We start from the raw sequence: 22,791 nt of genomic DNA on the forward strand, positions 1-22,791 counted from the left end.
TAATTCTGTCAGCAGATCGTCAAATGTTGAGAAGTGTTTGATCAAGGGTATATCGGCTTTTAATTTTAATCCCAATAATTGTTTTCTCAGCGCTAATTGAGTTGCTACACTTTTCCTTTCATAGATCGCGTCAAAATGTTTAAAACTGCTTGAGCAGTCCCATTTTCATTAATATAATTAAGATATGAGTCCGCCAAATATTCGACTATAATACTTTTGGCTGCCTTATTATTCTTTTCCCACTCAGCGGATCGCGTTCCAGGAATTTCTTCGTCAATAACACTGAGCAAGTTTAACTCTGAAAGCAGTGTACGAATTCTAAATTTCCATACACTGTACTTTTCTCCATTAAAAGGCTTAATGTTTCTTTTCACTTTTTCCATTGTCACAACTTTATTTTTATTTACAACTATGCACTTTACTGTCACTACGCACTACTGAATGTTCTCACTACTAAATGTCCTTTTTCGCACTGGGCCCATAACCTATAGGAGGTATGGGATTAAAAGAAATAATATACTAATTTGATATTGAAATATTTATTCTATACTTTAAATGGTACTTGGAAGCAATACGTCCGTCTAACAAGATCCCGTGACGCAGTGTGTGTAGAGTTAAATAAACAGTAGATTGTTCAGATAGAACAAAGAACAATGTTATCGAAAGTTAGGGGTATTAGTTTTTGCTTTATATAATCCAACAGGCGCAACAACTTGCACCTTACTCTGCGACGTATCGGGGAACAAAAACGTCAGCCGTCACGCGGCTTGCATTCATTCATACAATATGTTGAATGTTGTAATGGGGTCGTTAAACCGTGATGACGTCACGTAATTGCCAGCTCCCTTCGCCGGTCGCCGGTTGAAATCAAAACGTCGGATTAATAACAAGGGAGGTCTGTGTAGGTCAAGCACATTATCACTTCGGTTTGTGTGCGTGACAACCAGAGTGACGCGCTCTCTAATCACTGCCATGGTAGATTAGCAAGATCGATCTCACTGTACTTCTATTGTAATTAACATTAATTAATTTCGTTTCGAACAACTATATTTAATTTGCTAATAAACTATGATAACAACTCAAACAATCTGTGTAGCATCATCGAGTTGCTTAGGTCTACTAATTTCGTTCTCACACAAATGTTTTTACGAGCAAAATTTTATAAACCAAACGTTAGCCAACATTAATGATGCAAACAATGTTACGTAACATCGATAAATGTGTGTATACTTGTATGTGAAAGAGGCCATTGCCAAGGACTAAGTCTGAGCGCAGTCGGAAAGGTAAATGACTTCCATACCTATACATCTATAGCTTACAAGTATGTTTAGATACTACACGCGATGTATGTAAAAAGATTACGGCCGGGATTCATGTTTATTACGAGTGCCATTATCAAACAAAGTTATGCCGATTTAGAAGTCCATAAAAATATGTTATTGTTCTACTTTTTATGTTTATTGTTTTTGAAGATAAGTCAGCGCGTTCTTTAGGACTTGAGAGCAATAAACTTTGACAATATCAAAACCTAACGTAAAAATGAAACAGTTAATATTTTTATGCTGCGGCATTTGCTTGTATTTTGTTATGCTAGTAAACATCGGATTATTTAGAATGAGATGAATACAAGTCACACGCAGGATGCGATTCCTTCCATTTTGCACTGGTAATCTATCGTCTCTCCAAATACAAACTCATGATTTTAATGAGTTTGTATTTAGAGAGAATTCAAAACGTTGACCACTGTAATGATATTCATCAAAACAAGATCTAGGGCTTCTACAATGCCAAACAAGCGTTGCTCTTGTGTTTTGCCCAGATCTACCTATTTGATGCCATATCTAATTGAAAAAGGTACGAAATGAAACTAATAGGGTTCTTCGGTTATGTCAGTGCGGCTTCCGTGCAGTAATGGTGCGTTTGTCGTTAGCGTAAGTCGCACGGCAGTTTACTTGTTTTCATACAAAACGCGCAGTGCGGCAATCGTGCGGCTGTTGAGCGTTTGCGGTACCCACAAGAAACTTGCGATTTGAAAGAACCCTTGAGTTTTGCGTGTGGTTCTTTAAAACGGACTTGGCTTTTTTGCCAAATATTGTCATGCTCTCTTGTCCCTTCAGACAAGTATTTTTCAAATCTCCGCGTGTGAATGTCGTTGTGAGATAGGCTGAATAGGTAAGCATAGGTAATATATGGTTCAATACTATTTACCCACGTATTATTCCTAGATGTATGTTTTTTTAATAGAGTAGGTACTAATTTCTATTTCCATTTGGAACTGTTAATCTCAATAAATGAGATTAAATTGTTGCTTTATCTTTCATTGGGGTGAAAATCAGCTGATGTGATGTGACAGTAGGTACTTGCGTAAAACGGGGAGCGTGTCTGTATATATTAAAAGGTCACGACCGCCACTCTTATGTACCTACTCTAGATACTACGTACCTAAAGGGAGTTCTTTATTGAACCGTCTTGGGTGGGAAAGGGGTTGCCTTATTAGGTCAGTAACACTTGCGATCGTTTGTTTACATTTCTGATTATACAGTTTTGTTTTTCATACAATTGCAACTTCAGTTTTTGATTGTTTTTTTTTTTGGTTGTTTCGTGTGAGAGAAATCCGTTGAGCACTAGTATTCTTGTTTTGTGAGTTTGATGTTGATTGACAAAGTTTCTAAAGATGTCAGTGTAGTTTTCATTCGAGGGTACTAACTAGTCTAACTACCTTAATAGTTTCATTCATAACCCTATTTAGAAGATTGAAGCAGTAGCAAGCAGATTCTTGTATCGAGAATCGGGACATAGAAACTATGTTTAGCCCACAATTGAATTTCTTGGGTGCATGCAAATGTTTACTTGTCTAAGATCGCGGTGCAGGCCACCTGTTGCCCAACCGCCGTGGCACCTAGTTAGAGTAACCGCGAGCTTGACATTCACGGGGGCTCGTGACGGCGCGGACCGAAATAACTTGCCGTAACCGACCGCATAACACGACGTAATGCTCTTTCTATTTATAGAGTCTTATAATTAAATACACAGACATTCGTATTTGCCTTCCGCTAGTCCGTGACGACAGAGTCGCCGACGCAAACGCGCGCGTTATCGCTCACGCTAACCGCTAATGCAACGAATTATTTTGTTTACTTTATTTGTAAACTTTACAAGCTCATAAACTGCCAAGTCGAGAGCGAGATACTTGTAAAAAATGTTAAATTATATTTCGCTCTTGATACATTGCTGAAAGACAATTCACACAGCCAAAACAATTACTTTCTTATTTTAAGAAAGTTTTAATTTTGGCGCAGAATCTCAGACATTCGACAAGAACTTGGTTTTTATAATAGGAATCTGATAGAATGTCAAGATTCCTGCAACTGTTATTCAAGGCACGTGTGGTCGGAAGTAGAAACAGATGATTCGTTGAATACGGTTTACGTGCCATTGTTGATACTCGACACGTATAAAAAGTGAACCGGTCAGTGGGCCTTTATCGCTCCTCACAGGAGCACGATGGAGATAATAATAATAGCGGTAACAGTGAAACTCATTCATTTTCTTTTTCTGTTAACAATATAGTTATGGTTCGACTTTTTTGTGTGGGTACGCAAAGGGATAGCCCGACGGCGTTTAATATGTAAAGGAAGGCAAGGTTACACGCACACATCTGCAATGTGTCTGTGTAAGCAAGATGCGCTTGTAGTGGAGGGAATCCCCAACTTTTTACAAACACAATCAAAGTTATGTAATGTTTGCTCGTATCCGTCCGCGCACGCTGCCACTGCTGTTTGTACGAATGCCAATGTTATACATTACAGGCCTCTTGTATTAGTCATAGGTCATTAACATCGCTGTTAAACGGTGTATACTTTTTATACGTAATAATATTGTTTCCTTGAGGTGTTTAACAATTCGTTCCGCTCTATATGTTGAATGATGTGCTAAAATTATGCAACTATTTTAGCGCACTGAATTGGATAATGGAATTATCATTGGAAAACCATTTTGATACGTTAATCATTAATTTTATTCTGGTGCGAATGTGAAGTTATCTTGTATTATTAGCTGATATCTCGCAGATGAGTTGAAGATCGCATGAGGTGTCACAAAGTGAACTAAGAGCAGTTATCTCAAAAACGAATAACGGCAACTTTAAACCTGCATAGTCGCCCTTTCGTAGGAGGACCTTAATGATCCTAGAAATAGACCACAATCTTATCTGATAGTTTTTTCTTGATAACTGCTGTGAGACAGCTAGAAATAGCTTATATTATCGGAGGATATCCATTTATTAAAGATCAAATTCATTATGGCTTGACAACACACGATAAACAGTCTAATTATGTGAGAAATGAGAAAATGGGTGCAAATTGTATCTATTATTTCAAACATTTTGTTCAGATTGACCGAAAGAGTAATGTTTTCGACACATTAAGAGGTCATAATGAAATGTAAACCGAACAATACGATGTTACGAATCTGCTGATTACAGTAGATTTGTGACTATTAAGTCATGATAGCTAATAATTTAAAATATTTACGTCTAAAACTATGGTTGCAAGAACTTTTAAACATGTGTAGAAGTGTATGCAACCACAGGTTTAGGAGAGAAAAACAAGAATCAAGTAGAGTATCCTCTTAACAAGGTTTTGATATTTCATAGTGCAGGTTCGTACTAATTGCAATTTAAGAAGACAAGACCTAAACTTTAGATTTGGTATAAATACGACTACCTAGTGTCTGAATAATAATTAGTAATCAAAGCCCAAATCCCATCTAAGCTAATCGGAATTTGGAATCTCGGTCAGATTAATGGGTAAATAATGAAACGATTGGGTCCTTCATAGTACATATTCATATGTGTTTCACGTTGCAATTGCCAATGAGAGACCGACGTCTGACAAAAAGGATGACGAATAAGATGCTTCGCACTCAAACATAAGATTGATTATTATGTTACATGATGCTGTAAAAAGCCAGCAAAAAGGCTACGATTTTATATTATTTCCTTAAACTTTGTTGTAAATGAAACCAGGTATCTTGAAAGTGTTACGCAAAGCTTAAGTGGCTCTCACACCAAACAACTTTCCACATGTGTAATCATCAGGTTGCACTGCCACGGGCTATTAAAGCCCTTCACCTGCATTCCCCACGCCAGCACAATACGTCGTGGCACTTGGGATAATACTTGTATACAAACTCCATGGGAGTATTTTCATTTGGGATACAATTCATACTTAAATTGTATGTAAAGTGTTTGAATATTGCGATTAAAACGTACGAAAGAGATTAATAAGTTTTGCTTAGTCCAGTCCAAGCGCATTTTGGTATTATATTTTGGTTGGAACGTTATTAGAACAAAACTTGAAAATATTAGGTGGTCATAGATATCCCGAACATAGTCCAAGCTACCGGTGTCCACGGCGGCAAAAACAAATCTACCCCCAAGAAGCTCCTTATCAAGAAGTACTGCTTTCCGGAGGAGCTTAACGTTGGTCGTTAGACCATTAGCCGTAATAAATTGTCACTACAATAGCAGAATCAACATTATCATGTCAGCTACCGCGCGGTCTAAATCTGGACTCTTTACTTGTTTACAACTTTCATGAGAAGCTCTTCATGCGGAATGATCCCCTCTCATCTTTACAGACCTGCTGGCTCTATTAGTCTGATCAGGGATAGTGATAGAACATTGTTATTTTAAAGAAGACGTGGCTTGTAATGGAGCAGGGAAAATTGGCAAACCTTTTTACCAAAAGGGTTCGTGTTGCTCGGGTTACTATGGAAAAGATTTGAGAGGCAGTCGCTCCTGATACTTCCAATTAGACTCAAAGCCGATTCTCAAATTATTTAGAAGAGACTAAGGCCTAGTCTTCATCTGCGAAATCACTAGGGAGATGAATTTTAGAGTGCTAACATGCTGGAAAAATGAAGCTGCTGCATGTGCAGATCACACTATACAATAGCAAATATTTACGACTTATTTCTATCAATAATGATGTTAAAAACTGATGGGATTAAACCGACAAGTTGTCAATATGTAAAGCGAAACATTGCCTACAAGGAACATGAATAAAGGGTTCTCTTGCTAATGAACTTAGAACCAGTTCTCCTATACAAATGTAACCTTGGCAGTACGATGGGAACTCGACATCAAAACACAGACGTAGTAACAATGATTGTAAATATCTGTACCATTGTGGTCTATTCTTTAGCCGTTGGCTGCTCTTTCTCAGGCTTACCGTTGGAACTGCCCTTTCGGTAAGGCCTTAGCTTTATCATTCCATTGCGATTTCATTTCAAAAGTCAGTAAAATAAACAATCTCTTTTAATTCAATGTTCAACTTTCCTCGACTGTTTGTTGTTTCTAGGAAAAAATAAACTTGTTCAACGTAATTCTTTCGTAAAGTTTATACCTGTAATCAACTTATTTTAAGTTGACGCTGCAATAAAATATAACTGAGTTATTATTCATTATGAGTAATAGGGTTAATGTTTAGGCCAGTGGTAATGACATAATAGTGATGCAAGTGGGTGAATGCGGTCGTGTCGACGAGCTGGATTGGAATCCGGTCACATTCCTAACGGCACTACACACTTGCACTGTCGCGCGTTTGATGCACTTCGCGCGTTCCGTAATAACTACCATATTATCTCATTAAATTATGCCAATTAACTTGGTACACCGCATTTCGCACCACGCTGTCTCATGCCACTCAGCTGGCAAAACTAGTCCTATGTTTAGATTGAGCTGTTTACCCAGTTAGCGGAGTTTGAGTTTAAAGTACTTGAATATTTATGTCTATTTAATCCACTATGATTGCTATTTCAGATACTCAGTAAATAGCTCTAGGTATCAAACTTCTAGTTTTGATGTCATCGTGTCAGAGTTTGCACGTACTACAGTCAACTTGATGAACGATTACAATATTGCTTATTTGCAAGAGGTGTTTTTAAATGACAGTGATAGGTACTTAACAGCTGAGTTTACTAGAGGAAGCATTATTGACGCACAATTTACATTGTTACATGGAATTGATACGGTACGTTTGTTTGGGTGACCACGTACGAAAATTATTGTAATTTTATGCGCTCTAACTTGGCTTTAATTTATGATAAGGTTGCCAAGAGTTAAATAAAAAATATATATGAAGTGCTTTATCTATCATGTGCCTGAATGAGTTATTAAGGGATAAAAACTGCTATAATTTATTTCGGTATAATCAAAGCAGTATCTTTGTCCATTTTGTAACATACATCATATTTTGTGTGTAAACTGAATTTTGCTAGACAAACCAGACTCTTAAAGCATTTAAATTATTATCGTGTATATTTGTGAAGTAAAATTCACTCGGAAGCTATAGAGTTATATTTCATTCTGGAAACTGTTTTCCACGGCTCGACTGCTTTCCGAGCCGCTTGCGAAAATGAAATACCTTTTACGTTACGTTTCGTTGTGGTTTACGTTAGACTCTCGTATTTTCAACCCGCAACCTTAACGATTACAGAGCGGTTTTGTCTGTTTTGCTTTCCTGACTTGTGGTATTCACTGATCCCTGCAGTCACTTGAGACCTTTCGTATCTCTAAATGAACTTTTCATAAGGCGGCTTTAAGGCAATGGGTCACCGAGATTTCGTTCAGGTTTCATAATGTTATTGACATCTACTAATCGAGTCATGTCTTTATACGGCTGGATATTTCAGCCATACATTTCTTTCATTTTAGTCTTGGTCCAAACTGCTATCTATTAGTAGTTTACATTCGCACCTTTTATTGGGTTCTCATAAGAGGTACATATGAAAACAAATAGAATAGATGCGTAGGTAGGGCGGTGCGCGGGCTGCGCACCTACCCGCGGGTCAATTACTGCATAAATCAATACGGATGTCGCCCTATGCGGTGGCTCTTTGTTCCAGCCGACTGGAGATACGAGGCCCGTCTCGGCGGCTCCAGCTCTGTCCGGAAAACTCGCTGAGGTATCGCGGGGTCGGATGATTACTTATTAACGTAGGTGGAGGCTGGCTGGCGCGGGCGGGCCGCTACGAGCTCGTCGCGCGATCGATGCTGAGGCGGCCAATGGCGCGCCGCCGCCCCCCGACGCCCGTACCCCTGCGCAACCCTCACCACACCCCGCGCACGCCGCACCCCGGCACACCGCCCCCATAAATCATTGAATCCGCCATAAAACACCCCAAAGTTCGTAAAAATGTAACTCTAATTGGCGAACACAAGTCTCATATCTCCTAGTCAAACTACATCCGGAAGCCTCCAGGACAAGGCCTTAGTTTGGAGACGTAAAACATTGATCAAAGAGTAATACAGATCCCCGCTCGCTCGCTCGTTTGCCTCGTCGGAGCGGGGCTCGCACGAATAATTGAATTTCCATCATAGAACAAAATGAGAGCTGAAAACTGAAGCGGGCGACTTTGTTGGCACAGCGAATTATTTCGGACGTCAATTATTTAGTCACGGTATCTGTCTGAAAATTGATATTACGGTAAAAGCGCATTAATTTTACAGGCACATTAGGATAGGCTTTTGACAAAAGGGTTTTATTAAGCCTCACACATATGTGATGAGTTTTATAGCTGTCAGTATGCAGTACGAAATTAATGAATCGCTTTGTGTTTTTGAATGTTCGGTGTCTAATCAAACGGTTTCCCTACCGTATGATTGATGCTAAATATTGTTTACCGTTCATGAAATTATACTGAGTGTTTGAATTGGTTCTGCTGTTTGATGACACTGATAAAATCTGTGTGTATATCATGATCACGTGTAAAATAAGATCAATAATGATTTACGTATTACATAATTTGTTTTGCAAACAGATATTTGTTTATAGTGAGCACAACGAATTGTAGCACATAAACCTAGATCATTATAACACTGCTAATCTAATTACCTAGTGCAAAATGCTCGGATCTTAGATAATGAATGGGTAGATACTAAAACTAGCTCGAAACACTTACTCCCTTGTTAAGGTATATTAAATTTAGTTGATATTGCCTAATTAAAATTAAAAACTTACAATCTCGACTTTTTGGGAGTATTTAGGAAATAATGTGGAGTTAATAATTTGACAGTTATGAATTTAGAGACATAACAATGAAGGGACATATGCCATGCAAGGATCTAGTAGTTACATAATTATTTTCTTATTATCACGTTATTACACAGGATATCTGACTTCTGGGGTAAATACAGATAGATTTAAAGCACGGCTACTTCGTCTTTTGATTTACTTCTTTTACGGACCTCAGAGGATATAATTATTAAATGCCTTCCTTGCCTGAAAAGGAAGACAAATACATATCAAATAAATATGTCCGTATATTATTTTACAAATATGTAGTTATTTTAAGCTTTCTGGAAATTGTATTTACGATATTACCCTTGACGAGCCGCAAATTAAATAAATGATCCATTATTTGTAATTATGTAGATGTATACTTTTTATCATTTAAAACTAATCAGAAAAAATCTATTGGTCAATAAGATTTCGGTAATCCTTCACTTCTATTAGGCTGAACAAGTTCTGCTAAAGACTTAGTGTTATTGCACTGTTATTGATGTTAGCAGTAATAGAGTTATTTCGTTGCCTGTGTTTTTGATATACGAGTTTTATGCCTATTTTAACAGTGACATGGCAATATGGAAATGTTTTCGTTTGATAAAAAAAATGGTAAAGAATGATGGATAAGAAGGGTGCTAGGTGAAAGAGTTAAGCTGCGACCATTAACTAATGTAATGAATAATTATAAACTACATCATCCTTATCTGAATTAGCATAAAGCATTAGCAACTCTTCTTTGATCTGTTAACTCATCTTGTAATTTTGTTTCAGCCGCCTCGGGGCTACGGTGGGCCCCCATACGCGGGTGCCCCGGGCGGTCCTCAACAGCCCCCGGGCGCGTATGGCCCGCCTGGATCGTACCCTCAACGGTACCCGCCACCAGGTCCTCCAGGCGCGCCCAACTCACGACCGCCTTTCTCGCCACACCAGGTATGTAACTCTAATAAATCCATAGTAAAAACTGCCTCGTTGGTCTAGTTGTCGCAAGCGCGGCACGAGGTCTCGGGTTCGATTCACTAGTCGGGCCGAAATCGCTTTGTGGGTTTTATAAAGCTTCACAAGGCAGCTCGTAGTCTTGAAGTTGGTGATTAATTCACCCGTGCCTTGGAGAGCACGTTAATGTTGGTCCTGCGCCTGATCTCTCTCAGGTTGTGTCGGATTTACCGTCCCATCGGACTTGAGAGTGAAGGAATAGTGTGTGCACCTGTCTGCGCAAACGCTTGTGCTCTATATTATGTCCTGCGCAGTTGGCTAATCTCCTCATATGAGAACAGCCGCCGTAGCCGATAAGAGGCTAGGAGGACATTATTAGCAGCAATAAGTAATTAGCATATCAAAACCAACTCTTCTTGACAATTTGGTAAAAACATTGCGATATTTTCGTTCTTCCTGTACAGGGATAAGGCCATGTAACTTTTCAGGCTTTCTCGTCTGATTCTCAGTATTACATCAACAAGTACAATACAAATCCAATAATAGGTGTACTTTTCCAAATAGACCAAAACGACTAATTTGTACAACTATTACTGAAAATGCCGTTGAGTAAAAATAATAACAAAAATCTTCTGTATTTTTAGTGCAAAAATGTAAATATTTTCATTCACCATTTTTTTTGCTCGATGTAAAATTCACGGTCACAAAGCTGGAATGGCGTTTCTGACTTTTTGTTCTTGATAAATATTAAATTCAGTTCAGATAAAAGTTGTAAAATATTTTATATGCGTCTGTTAAATTTCAATGAACTAGTTTGGGGAACTGATCTATGTTGAAGCAAGAAACTTTTCGAGTTTTTTCAATAAGAATATGTCAAGCTTTCTCAAAGTTATAATAATTTATATGAGGAGTTATAAACTATGTTACTGAATTAAATTGTTGCATTTAGTACAATAGTCAGATATACCATACTTATACCATACCATACCATATTGGATATTGTCTTTGCTGTTCCTTCTTCGATGATCTGGCAGGCGCGATTGTGTGCAAACGTCACGGGTTCGATTCCCGGGTCTGGCCGCAATCGCCTGGTGTCTGGAAGCAGGCGGTGTTACACCCCCGTGCCTGGGAGGTGCTCAATAGCAGTGTTATAATTCCACGTCAGACTGACACTAGGCCCTGTTAGATTACTAAACCTGCAGCTCACTTTAAAAGAAGAAGAAGCTGTTCCTCGTTGTTTTCTTTTAGTCAATATTCTCAAATATATTTAATTTTTGGGTAAATAAGACAGTTTAATTAATAAGTTGACACCATATGCAGTGAATTGTGTCAGTCCGATCAACAATGATCAATCAACTGCAAAAATTGCAATAACAATGATGTAGGTATATGCAGATATGTGTGCATTATACGCCGTAAATTAATAGTGATTGATGGTCATATATCTAAACGTAAATGTTAGTATATATGCTATATAGAGCCAGGGGTCAATGCCCTAGGGACGTGTAGTTCGGTCTTGTGTAGCGACTTAGCGTAAACCTTCATATATCCATAGTCAATTCGTGTTATCTATCGATTTAACAAACTCCTTCGCAAATGTTAACTTATTTATACTCTTCATATGAAACTAAATGCGTTGTAGCAAATTGACAAGTATCAAATTTTTTGAAAGTGCTACATTCGCCAGAAACTTAGTTAAGATAAGACTTTATGTCCTAAATATCTTTAAGCTTGAAGTATTTCTTCTCGACTGCCATAAAGGGTTATGTTTTAGAATATTCAATTTGTCACCACTTTGAGTGTGGGCAAAGGCTGGCTTAGTTTCCAAAATATGCAAATAATACTATTTTTTGACATCAGTTTTCTAAACCGAAACATAACATAATAAAACATGCTCTAAAATGCACCTGATATCAAATCTTTGCACTCGAGCAGGATTTGTCATCTTACAAATATTCCTTTTGACAGTAAAACGCGATAAGTTTTAAGCAGATACAGTGAGCTTTTATAAAGCGATTCATGAGTGCACGCCATAAGCGTCTTTTTGAAAGACAAGATACGTGAATGGACGCATCTCTCAATGTATTAAAATTGAGAATAATAAGATGTTGCACGAGTGTGTGAGTTTTTTATCGAAGTTCTATGGAATTGAACATTGACTAAGGCCGATCTAATTCTTGTATTAAATTCTAAACGATCCTAGATGGTATGCCGACACCGGTAGAGATGTAGAGGCATTATACTGGTATTACGATAGCCATATTCGGTGGCTACCCCGTTGGCTATTAAGGAACCTGTTTGTTAAATCGATTTTAGCATCCTACGCAGGAAAAGATTTTTTTTTAATTAACAACATTCAGTTAGGAAGTCATCGACTAAAATTGATGACTACAAAATAACTTTATTCATAGAAGCGAATTTCATCAACGTCATTTCTCAATTAATTTATTCAAGACTTGTAATAAAAAGCCATAGAGAAGAAATTATCTGTAAAAGATTCTGAGGATGTCGTCTTCTTAGAAATATGTTTATGCTTGGTCGTCGTGTTGGAGGATTCATATTCAAGTCCGAAACTAGAGAGCCGACTCGAACGTTTCTCAGAATCGTTGAGCCGGCGGCGGCGCGTCGGAGCCTCATCCACTCACGTGAACATAAACGTTCTATCATACTTAAGCCGTCTTCGGAGGAACACAACTCTAAAAGCCATAGGCGTAAGTTCTAACTTAGCTTGGAGGCTCAAGATACGCTCGAATGACGTAAGCCGCTCCGCGCGCTCGCTGACGTAAGCTCGTTGTGCAACGGAGCCAGAGGTACGTTTGAAGCAGGGCTCTTGGAGCGAACTCGTGTAGAAATCGATGTTAAGAAATGATTCTACTATGAACAAGGCCGTTTTCAAAACATGCCTCTATGTTATTCGGTGTAAACTTAGTAAGGTAACAAGGCAACGCTTGTTGTAAAAAATGGCGTTTATTATAATCCTAATGTATCATATAAATGGAACATCCAATTGTCCAGTCTTCGCACTTCTATGTTTTAAGCTCTTGCTGTTTATACATATAATGCTGTTTGTGATACCACTTCTTAAATGCCTTATGCATGGTAAATAGGATAAACCTAGCTAAGTTATTTTCGTCAGTGCCGTAAATTCGCCCAAAATATGACAGAAGCAATGTGCAGAAAAACTGAATTAATTATCGATAAACTCAAATCAATGGGGGAATATTTTTATTGAGTGAATATCTTAAAAATATTAACAGACGCAAATGTGACGCTGGACAGTGGACACGTCAATATGATAAATAACCTGAATAGTCCTAAATTCTGTAGGAATATATTATGTACGTACGTGGAGGTTTAAACAATGTACTTAGCTAATTAGCGCATTGTTTTCTTTGTAACAAGATATTTACCGATACGTTAACGTCCTCATTAAATACAATAGGCTAGTTTCCTAAAAAATAATAATTAGTCCGTCTTGTAGATTGTCCAAAATTAAGCGATACGTATTTTTTCTTTTTTAAATTGGATCAGAACTTGTTAAGATACAGCGTGTTAAAGTTGAGTGTGACGTCACAAGTTGCTACAATTTTCAGGACACTGTGACGTAAAAGGCCCCCACTCCTAATTTTTGAAGTGTATTATCTTTGTCATTTTATGTTTAATTAAAAAAAGAAAAAATACGTATCCAATATTTTTTGATTATCTAAAAAGCGGACTAAATATTATTTCATTATTTCGACCCTGGACACTACCCTATTGTGCTAGAATTAACTTATTATGTATAGAATTTGAAGTGATCCGAATTCGAATTAATTGGCTGCCTTACATGGAATCGATGATCCCTTTTAAATTATCATTGTTAGATGCACCGGATCTGATGTACTATTCTCAATTGCTATTGATACAAAATATGAAATAAAATTTGCCTAGAGAATGTGTAGCTCGGATAAATTTTTAGCCGACTTCCTAAAAAGGAGTTTCTCAATTCCAATGTTTGGATTTTTTGCATTGTCGATTAATTTACTGTTGTTCAATTCGTCTATTAAAATCTATCTCTGCGACGCCTGTTAACCGTTTCGACAATAACATAGTCATACAAAACGTCGATTGCACATGGGTAATGATGTGGTAAGGAACACCCTATGCCAGAGGGATTAAAATCTTTATAATGCTAGTTGTTAAGTATGCACTCAGACAGATTTCTAGATAGATGAAATAATTTCCTCAGAGAGAAGATAAAACATTATTACATTGAGAAATAGTTTATTATCATAGATTCGAAAGCTTTACAAATAATAAATAGGGTAATATTTTAACAACCTTATGTGGAATTTAATAGTGTGGATAGTTTCCACAAGCGACGCGCTACAGCGGCGGCCGACGGGAAACCAAATTCTCCGTAAAACTATGTTTTCTTGTTTGTAGAAGAGGATACATTATATCTTTAATTGTCATTTAACAAGACACATTGTTAAGACAAATTAGGTGATAATTAGATGTTAAGACAGGCTTTACAGGCCAGATAGAGTTTCTCAATATTAAAAAAAAAACTGTTAATTATTCTTGTTTTCTGTGTTGAAAAGTTTGGTTTTTATTTACTTTTTTACATTCATCATTGTTTTCAGTCATTATATGGACGCGTCTGAACGGTACGAATACCACGGACAGAAAAACTGCACTTATTCTGGTTTGAATATTGCTTTGACACTTTGACAGGTATTGCTGAGCAATACAAAACAACCTATCTATAGTCTCTTACTAACTTGTCTCCATGTCTATCGTATAACGGGCGTTCCCAATATTCTATGTATCTGTCGATTTGCTTTCTATAATTTATACATTAGCCCCATAGAAGTAATGTCAAATTCCTATCTTTATTTAGCAAAAGAATAGATAGATAGAATAATGGGAACGGCTGTAAAACTAGCTTCCGCGAAAGATACTCTTTAGTTTGAAGATTTGGATTCGGACTTCGATGATGATGATGATGCGATTTCTTCTCAGACAAGCTGTTCGTTGCTCGGTTCCGGTAAAACATTGTTTAGTGGTCGAGGAGTAACCGAACCAATAGTTCGAAGGCAAAGCGTCACACAACATTTCAACTAGCAAAAAGCTAGCTAAAAACAAATAAGTACCTGGTGGAATGCTTGCATAATGTAAAATCGACGACTAAGACTTGCTTTGTCATCAAGTAAGCCGCACACACGATCAGCTGAAATGTTCACAACTTGCAGTGTTTAGGTACTCAAAGTGGTGTCGGGGGAGTATCCCCGAGACTGTAAGATAGGTAGGTGGTGTCTTGAGTTCGAGTATTGCGGGCTCGGAGATACGGCCCGCATCCGGGTGCAATGAATGCGACGACGGTTTCAAGGGCGCGCCTCAGGTGATGACGTACGCGCACCCCTACCGCCCCCAACTCGACTCCCGCGGGTGTTCCGGCACCCACCTAATAATGCACGTCTACGCCCTGTCTACCGCGTCCGCACTCGTTGCAACCTTGAGTGCTCTCGGGGACACCCCCGTTCGCACCTCAGGGTGAGGCCTTTAAAAAACCCGACGACCGCAACACAAATGGACCGGAACAAAAGCACTCCATAAAACTTCGACACCACAAAAAGTCGCACTTAAAAGGTGATCAGATTGTATGTACAGTTACGTACTTAAATTGGAGCCTATTGATATTGCTATTTAGATATACCTAGGCTGACACCCGTTACGCCCTAGAGGTTATTGTTCGTTAGCGTCACTACAATTAGACTGTGTAGTTAATATCACGTTGATAGCTCTCTAATTATCATAATAATAGTGGAGGTACACGGGCGGGGTGGCGGCCCCGTCAGCTGAGCGAAAACGAAAGTAAACAGAACTCGGTCAAAGGGTTTGTACTCACCTACCCGCAATATTTATGTGGGTACGGGGGTGTACCCCACACCCGATCCAGTCACCCTCCTTTGATGGATTGGTTGGCGACTGGCGCGGATGTTCGACTGAAACTCAGCCAAACTCGGTTGCCAAGCATTAGTCTCGATTTCCTGCTATGTTCTGTTCGACAAACTTTTTCCACAAAATTATTATTCAGTGAAAGTTCTAACAATTCTTTGTATTTTGTTTTGGACGCAGACATCCTACCACCCGACCCCACCCTCGCCGCCTTTGAAACTTACTATGTACAGTAACGAATTGTTCGAATCGACAACGAAAACATTTTTTGGATACACTTTTGTTACATAATTTTACTTCAATTTACAATGTCTAGTTAGTGTTCGTCGCATTGTCCAGTGTCATTAAGAGTGTCTGTCCAATGTCATTATGTGTGCTACAAATCGTCTACCGTCCCGGTGACGCTAATGGCTCTGACAATAGCTCCAAGCGTATTGCCAGGTATTGAATAGGTTTCGGCTTTGCCGGTAAATGAACGCAGCATATCCAATTACACAGTAGCGTGGCGGTCCTTCAGTCGGAGCCCATTATGCAAGAGCCCCGTTAAGCTGATTAACATTGCTATTTTGAATCAAGCTTTGAATAAGTGTGCCAAAAATAAACATTACTACAATAAAAAACAAAACCCTCGCCAACCTTTTGAACGTCAGCATTGCTACCCGGCTTAAAAATATGTTCCCATAAAACAATTCACTGATTTTAAAACTTGTTTGGAACAACAATAATTACAATGTCACATGCGCGATAATTACAAACATATTGTTTCGTTATCAAGAACAATAACACGTAACAGGAGGCCGTGAACTGTTGACGTCACGATTATTATTCAATTATCGCCAGCCGGTAGGGGGAAACATAAAAAGTGAATGACTCCTCTTGACCTGGATTAGTAAATATCAGGCCAACCTTATCTGCAGCCTTGAAACGTGACGCGGAAACTGGCTGTCGAGTGAAAGCATTGTGCGACTGACTGATGCAATGAATGTCTGCATTGTCAGCAAGATCTATGTCGAGGACGGACGCTTTATGTACAATGCTGTGCAGTGTGCAGTCATAAGTATGCCCAAATCTGATCACTTCACTTTGCGAGCTTTCTAGTATGAATTGAATTAAATAGTATGCAAATTCTTGCTCTGGACACATAACTAACCATACCTGGATATTACTCCACTAGCTCTTAGAAAGTAGAATTTTCTTTTAGATGGTGAGCGGCCTTATGTTTCGATAAAGTTCACATTCTCATAAAACTTGTCACTGCAATCCAAACTACGTTTGAGACTCAAATTGGTTGCTAGCCCCAATCTAAACGCAAATTACTTATCCAATAAAACCCGAACGATGTTTTTACGATGTTATTGCGTTGCATGTTTCCCTGCGAAACGTTCAATTAATTGAACAACGTGTGCATTGCATCAAAACCCTCGGCACAACTAGAAACGACCAACAATGCCGGCGGAACGGCCAATCATGTTACGTCATTCGATAGTAGTGGAGCTCTTTTGTGCTGGTTTATTATACATACAGACATATTTACATAGGCACTAGTAGGCGTAGATGCGTTGCGGTGCACTCGTTTGCAAGTAAACGGGTGTGCATAATGGATGCACGGTCAAGGCCGTTCGTGGTCGCCGACCCGGCTCTTGCACGTGCCCGGTGCTTTATACCAACTATGTATTTAATGTGTGAACGCATGTGTGTGTGAGCATCATTAATAGTTATATTAGAGCGGTTAACCTGTTGTTAAGGACGTTTAACAAAACCTGTTCTATGACTTTACCCTGACGTGTTTCTAAGCGTTTTATGATCTGTTACTATTCATGTACAGACTTTCTAACATTTGCCTACCCTGAGTACGATCATCTGCCTGCCCAAGCTATGTTTCGGTTGGCTTCCAGTCTAACCAAATGCAGCTGCATGACTACCAGCGTTCTACGTGGAGCGACTGCTTATCCAAGTTCCGCAACTCAGTTATACAGGGTTACTGGTAAGTAGACCGCATCCTTTCAGGAGGTGATAGTACTGGTCAATACGGACAAATTTGACCCTGGGATACACTGGGCAAAAGTTAACCCGTTTCGAGATAATTGAATTTCAAGATCAGTCGTCTAGGTACATGTATTAATTTTCATTTTTAGTCAAAAGTCTCGTTTTTGTGGATTTTTGTGTGTTTTTGGATAGAAGATGAATCATTTCATAATAACAAACCATAAAACTGTACAAATCACAGAGGAAATTATAGCGAACATCAATTACTTTTTTAGTAGATATTTTCTCAAAAATATTACTCTTCATTTTTTTGTGCAGAATACTTAAAAAACATCTACATTTATCTAGCTATCCAAAAAGCCACAAAACACACAAAAATCCGCAAAAACGAGACTTTTAACTAGTAATAAAAATGTATACATGTACCTAGACGACTTGTAAAGAAAAGATCTTAAAATTCGATTATCTTGTAACGGGTTAACTTTTGCCCAGTGTATCCCGGGGTCAAATTTGTCCGTATTGACCAGTACTATCACCTCCTGAAAGGATGCGGTCTACTTACCAGTAACCCTGTATATCTGGGCAACCTTATATTCTTTGCTAAGACGTGTTGTGGACTTGACCCGAAACGATTGCCATGGTTGTAAATGTCAACCGAGACCTACAATCTCAATATGCCTTCCAGAAGACGAAGGAAAACCTCCATAAACGCTGCTTAATCTTATGATTGATCGACTAATGCGGCTGTTACTTAGCCACGGGCTCCTCAATACACGACACGAACGATAAAAACGCAAAACAATCGGTATTCGGAAATTAACTGCTGTCAATTATTCTCATATAAATGCTGTTGAAAAGTTATACATATTAAGCAAATTCTTAAAGATTCTGTCTAAAAAGACAATTTGAATAAATAAACACCTTAAAAGCTTCAATGTCTCGAAGAACCCGAACGAGTGTATAACAAAAAAGGTTGGTAATTAGAGTGAGCGTGCTCGCGATTCTGAGTCACGGCCAAGGACACGAGAGCTTTGTCGGCTGTGATTAATTGAGTGTTCCCATTTCAATTGCTGCTCGATTCATTATTACAACACCGGTTACATTTTATACCAACCCCAAGCAATGAAAGTTTTATGAGTTGCTAAATGTCGGCTAGCCTCATAAAATCTCTTGTAAGATTTGCTTTTTTGGTTGCTCTAGTGAATTCGAATACGATGTTGATGGTTCCTTTGTCAACATTGGAGCACTTGGTTTATTGGAGTCTCTACATCACAAAAAAAGATATGTTCTATGATTATTACTCCAATGACGGAATACAAGCTTTGAATGCTCATCATTGATCATCAACATCATCTCAGCCAATTGCTGTGCACTGCGGAACATAGACCTTTCCTAAAGAATTATTTGTATTGTAATTAATAGTATGTATGTATTGACAAATTTATAGACCATACCCGTACAATCGATTGTCTATGGACAAGAACATGTAATGAACGCCAGCCATTGACTTAGTAAAACCCGCCCAATTCATTAATAGTGTAAGAGAAGACGAAGATGCGCAATTTTATATTTAAAAGTGTAAACGTTTTAATAAAACCCATTCGCTAACGGCGTTCATTCGTTTCCTTCAGCCGAATTTACACGACTCGCGGGGCGATAAACACTCAACGTTTTACGGTCTTGTACGGAAGTAAAGGGGGGTCAAAGTCATCATTATATCAACCGGAACACTTCATGAATTTTCCGGTTCTCTCAATGTTTTATATTGATGACTTGTTCGATGGAAATGCCCTCCTGAACTTTAAGCTCTCGCCGACTACTGCACTGACTGGCTAAAGAGCTTCTCTAAACTTGGTATCGACTTTACATAGAAATGATGCATTCATATTTGTTTATGCACTCCTGTGGTATAACTCCTGAAAAACAGTTTTTTTTTCACTGGCTGGTTTCATTGTTGCGCTAAGCTGCTGTTAGATTCTTAAATGGAATTTATTTGATTTTGTGCAGGGCTATGAGCGAGGCGGTTCTCCTCAGCCACCGACGCAGCCGCCGGGAGCTCCAAGCCCCGGCGCAGGCCAAAGTGCGCCTGGTGCTATGTCTCCGACCCAGGACTCACAACATCCGCCCCATATGCCGCCGCATGGGGCGCAACCACCGCCGCATCAGGTATGCTATCTCCATCAACCTGATCTATTGATTTTGCCTGTCGTAGAAAAGAACTGACATATCAGCTAGCTAAGTATAAGCGAGACAAATCCAGAATTTTATCCAAAAGGGTACCATAATCATCAACGGACAAGCGTGTTTGATGTGCTGTAATTTATTGACAGGTAGATAAAGTCGGCGCCGTCCTGTCCACCTGTTATACTTGTGTAAATAATCCTTTTGTTGAATTTTACGACCTTGGGGTAGCCCTACAACCGGAACACAGCTGACAGGTGGAATCTGCCATTGAATCAAAGCCACCCCAGAGATCGTGCCTAACAAAAAAAAAAAGCTTGTTTTCAACAAACAATTAATGGTATTTTTAGCAACCGGGGCATTCAGATTCTGTTGATGGATATTTTTATTAACGATTCAATTGTTGCGGAAAATAACTCTGGACTTGTTAATTTTTTGTAGGTAACAATGTAAAAATAGTATGACATAAAGGAGAGCAAAAAATATAGTGCAAAAAATAAATGGCTAGTCTTATCGGAAGCAAAGTAGATGTTTCATTCATGTCCGGTAATTATTAACTGTAGGAAACATTGAGTGTCGTAAATAAGCACGTGCGAAGGCAGCTAATCTTGTCGGTTAGTAACAGGTTTAGAGAGAATGCCGTAGTCTCGCGTCTTTCATCTTGATAGAAATGTTATTAAGGATACATGGTATTTACGTCTCAGAAAGAGTTTTAAAAACTACATATTTAATATCTTTAATCAATTGTGGTTTGTAATAAAACAAGCAAACATACGCTCGAACTACACACATGTAACAAATAATCCTTTATTCCTTCGTTATAATGCCTGTGTTATAAGAAAGGACAAACATTGAAAATAACAAGAAAAAATAGTTTAGGTATCCTAAATACAAGTTTTAGTTTAAACCAACAAAGTTAAGACGGAAAACTTCTCATTAGCCTTGAAACGAACTTCTCAGCGACTTTGTTATACATGATTTACAGTTCACACAAAGTTTTTGCTGTACCACTGACCTATTATGTAATTGTACCTATTATAATATTAAATTTTAACTTTTGCCTCTTATGAATGAGTCAAGTAGCAAGTAATTTAAAATAACCATCATATTTTTTACGCCTGTTTATATCTAAATTGATTAACGACAAAAAATATCAATAGAAGCCGAAGCAAAGACAAGGCAGTGAATTGAATTCCTCTTTCGATTTGAACCTCCTTTGAACCGTGTCGTGACTTGTATATCAATTGATTGTTTTTACTTCTTCGCTGTTACTTTCATCGCCTAAGAATAACAAATTGCTGTTAGATTACACTGTAAGATCTTTCTTAACTCAATTGAATATAATTTTCTGGTAGAGAGAGGTTTATCAAATAAAGATTCCAAATATTTATGTTTATTGAATCTTTGAATCCAATTTAATGGCAGATACAGAAAAAGGTAGTGTAGTATGGCAATGGAGTAATAAATATAAATGCATAAATCAATTATTAAAGGAAATCAAGTTGTCATAGAAAATGTCACAGTAGGTACGGGGGTTCACACCAAAGATTTTATTCGCCAATGATAAGGCTATCATGTCCCGGTATTATCTATCAGTTAATGCTTCCAAAGCTCATTAAGTTTCATTTTAATACCAATTCAGCCCTATTAACTGTAAAACTAATTAAATTAAAACAAACGTTATTTTTATAGCCCACTGCACCTTCATTAAGCTAATTCGAATAATTAGAATAACTCACCTTTACTTAGCGGTCTGAACAGCGCATGAAAAGTTCATTGCATTCCATTTACGCCAGTGCGGATGAAGTAGCTACCGTTGAACAGCAAAGGTAATTCCAACTAGTAGTTGGCTCACGAGCAGTTAACGTACGCCGTTCTGCCGACTCTGAATTGCAAATTCAGTCAATACCCCCACTGTAAAATCCGGATCAGGCAACCTTTTTGCCTACTACTCAAACAGTTTATTTAGACATCAAGTTCTATTTTGACAACTTAATCATATTGATTAAAAGGTATTGGGAGTAAATAGGAAACACGTCTGAATGACTTGTTTATGGCGATACAGCTTTGTAATATTAATATTATAGAGATGACAGTGGATATTAAGAAGCTTTTAATGATGTACTCATTAGTAGCTTTAACAGTTAACGTTTTAATATTAATTAATCCGTTAATCTATAAAAGTATTAAATCAGTTTCTAATAACAAAAAAATGTGTTTTTTAAATCGTTAGAATATAGTACTAAATCACTTGGCGCGAGACTCTAAAATATTCTCAGTTTGGCTTTATCGTTAACCGAAATTTTAATAAGTAAAACATGTTGGTTCGTAGAGTCGGCGTCATGTTTGCATTTCGTTTATCGCGCCGATATCGCGCAGAACGTCGTCGCCGACGGAAATTTTCGATAATTTTGGCTGAAACTCCACTGCTAGACTACGTAGTGTGCGCCTCGAGATAGCTACTCGAAAACATGATAAACGGTTTGTTGCTAATCGAAAATAACTACATACTATGACATTTATCTTGAAGTTATTGCTATGTTTAGACGTAAATAACTGAATCACATTATGTAATTAAATGCTAATTCTGCTTGTTTAATCATCGAGCGTATTTCTATGCGGAAAGCAATAAGAAAGGATTACTAAACACGAACTAAAGTATGTATATTTATACCACTGTGTT

At 38.1% G+C, this 22,791-nt stretch overlaps 1 protein-coding gene across 11 annotated transcripts in view; it reads left to right on the forward strand.

Annotated features, from left to right (window-relative positions):
* The window catches only part of LOC110377247 (trithorax group protein osa), a 97,969-nt gene that overhangs the window by 11,664 nt on the left and 63,514 nt on the right, over positions 1-22,791 (forward strand). For all 11 annotated transcript variants that reach the window (XM_049837737.2, XM_049837743.2, XM_049837739.2 and 8 more), the window contains exons 2-3: positions 9,840-9,998; positions 19,935-20,093. In XM_049837737.2, coding sequence (XP_049693694.2) covers positions 9,840-9,998; positions 19,935-20,093 — 318 coding nt within the window. The remainder of the gene's footprint in view (positions 1-9,839; positions 9,999-19,934; positions 20,094-22,791) is intronic.

The sequence above is a fragment of the Helicoverpa armigera genome, chromosome 23 (assembly GCF_030705265.1).
Source record: "Helicoverpa armigera isolate CAAS_96S chromosome 23, ASM3070526v1, whole genome shotgun sequence".
Taxonomy (NCBI): Eukaryota; Metazoa; Arthropoda; class Insecta; order Lepidoptera; family Noctuidae; genus Helicoverpa; species Helicoverpa armigera.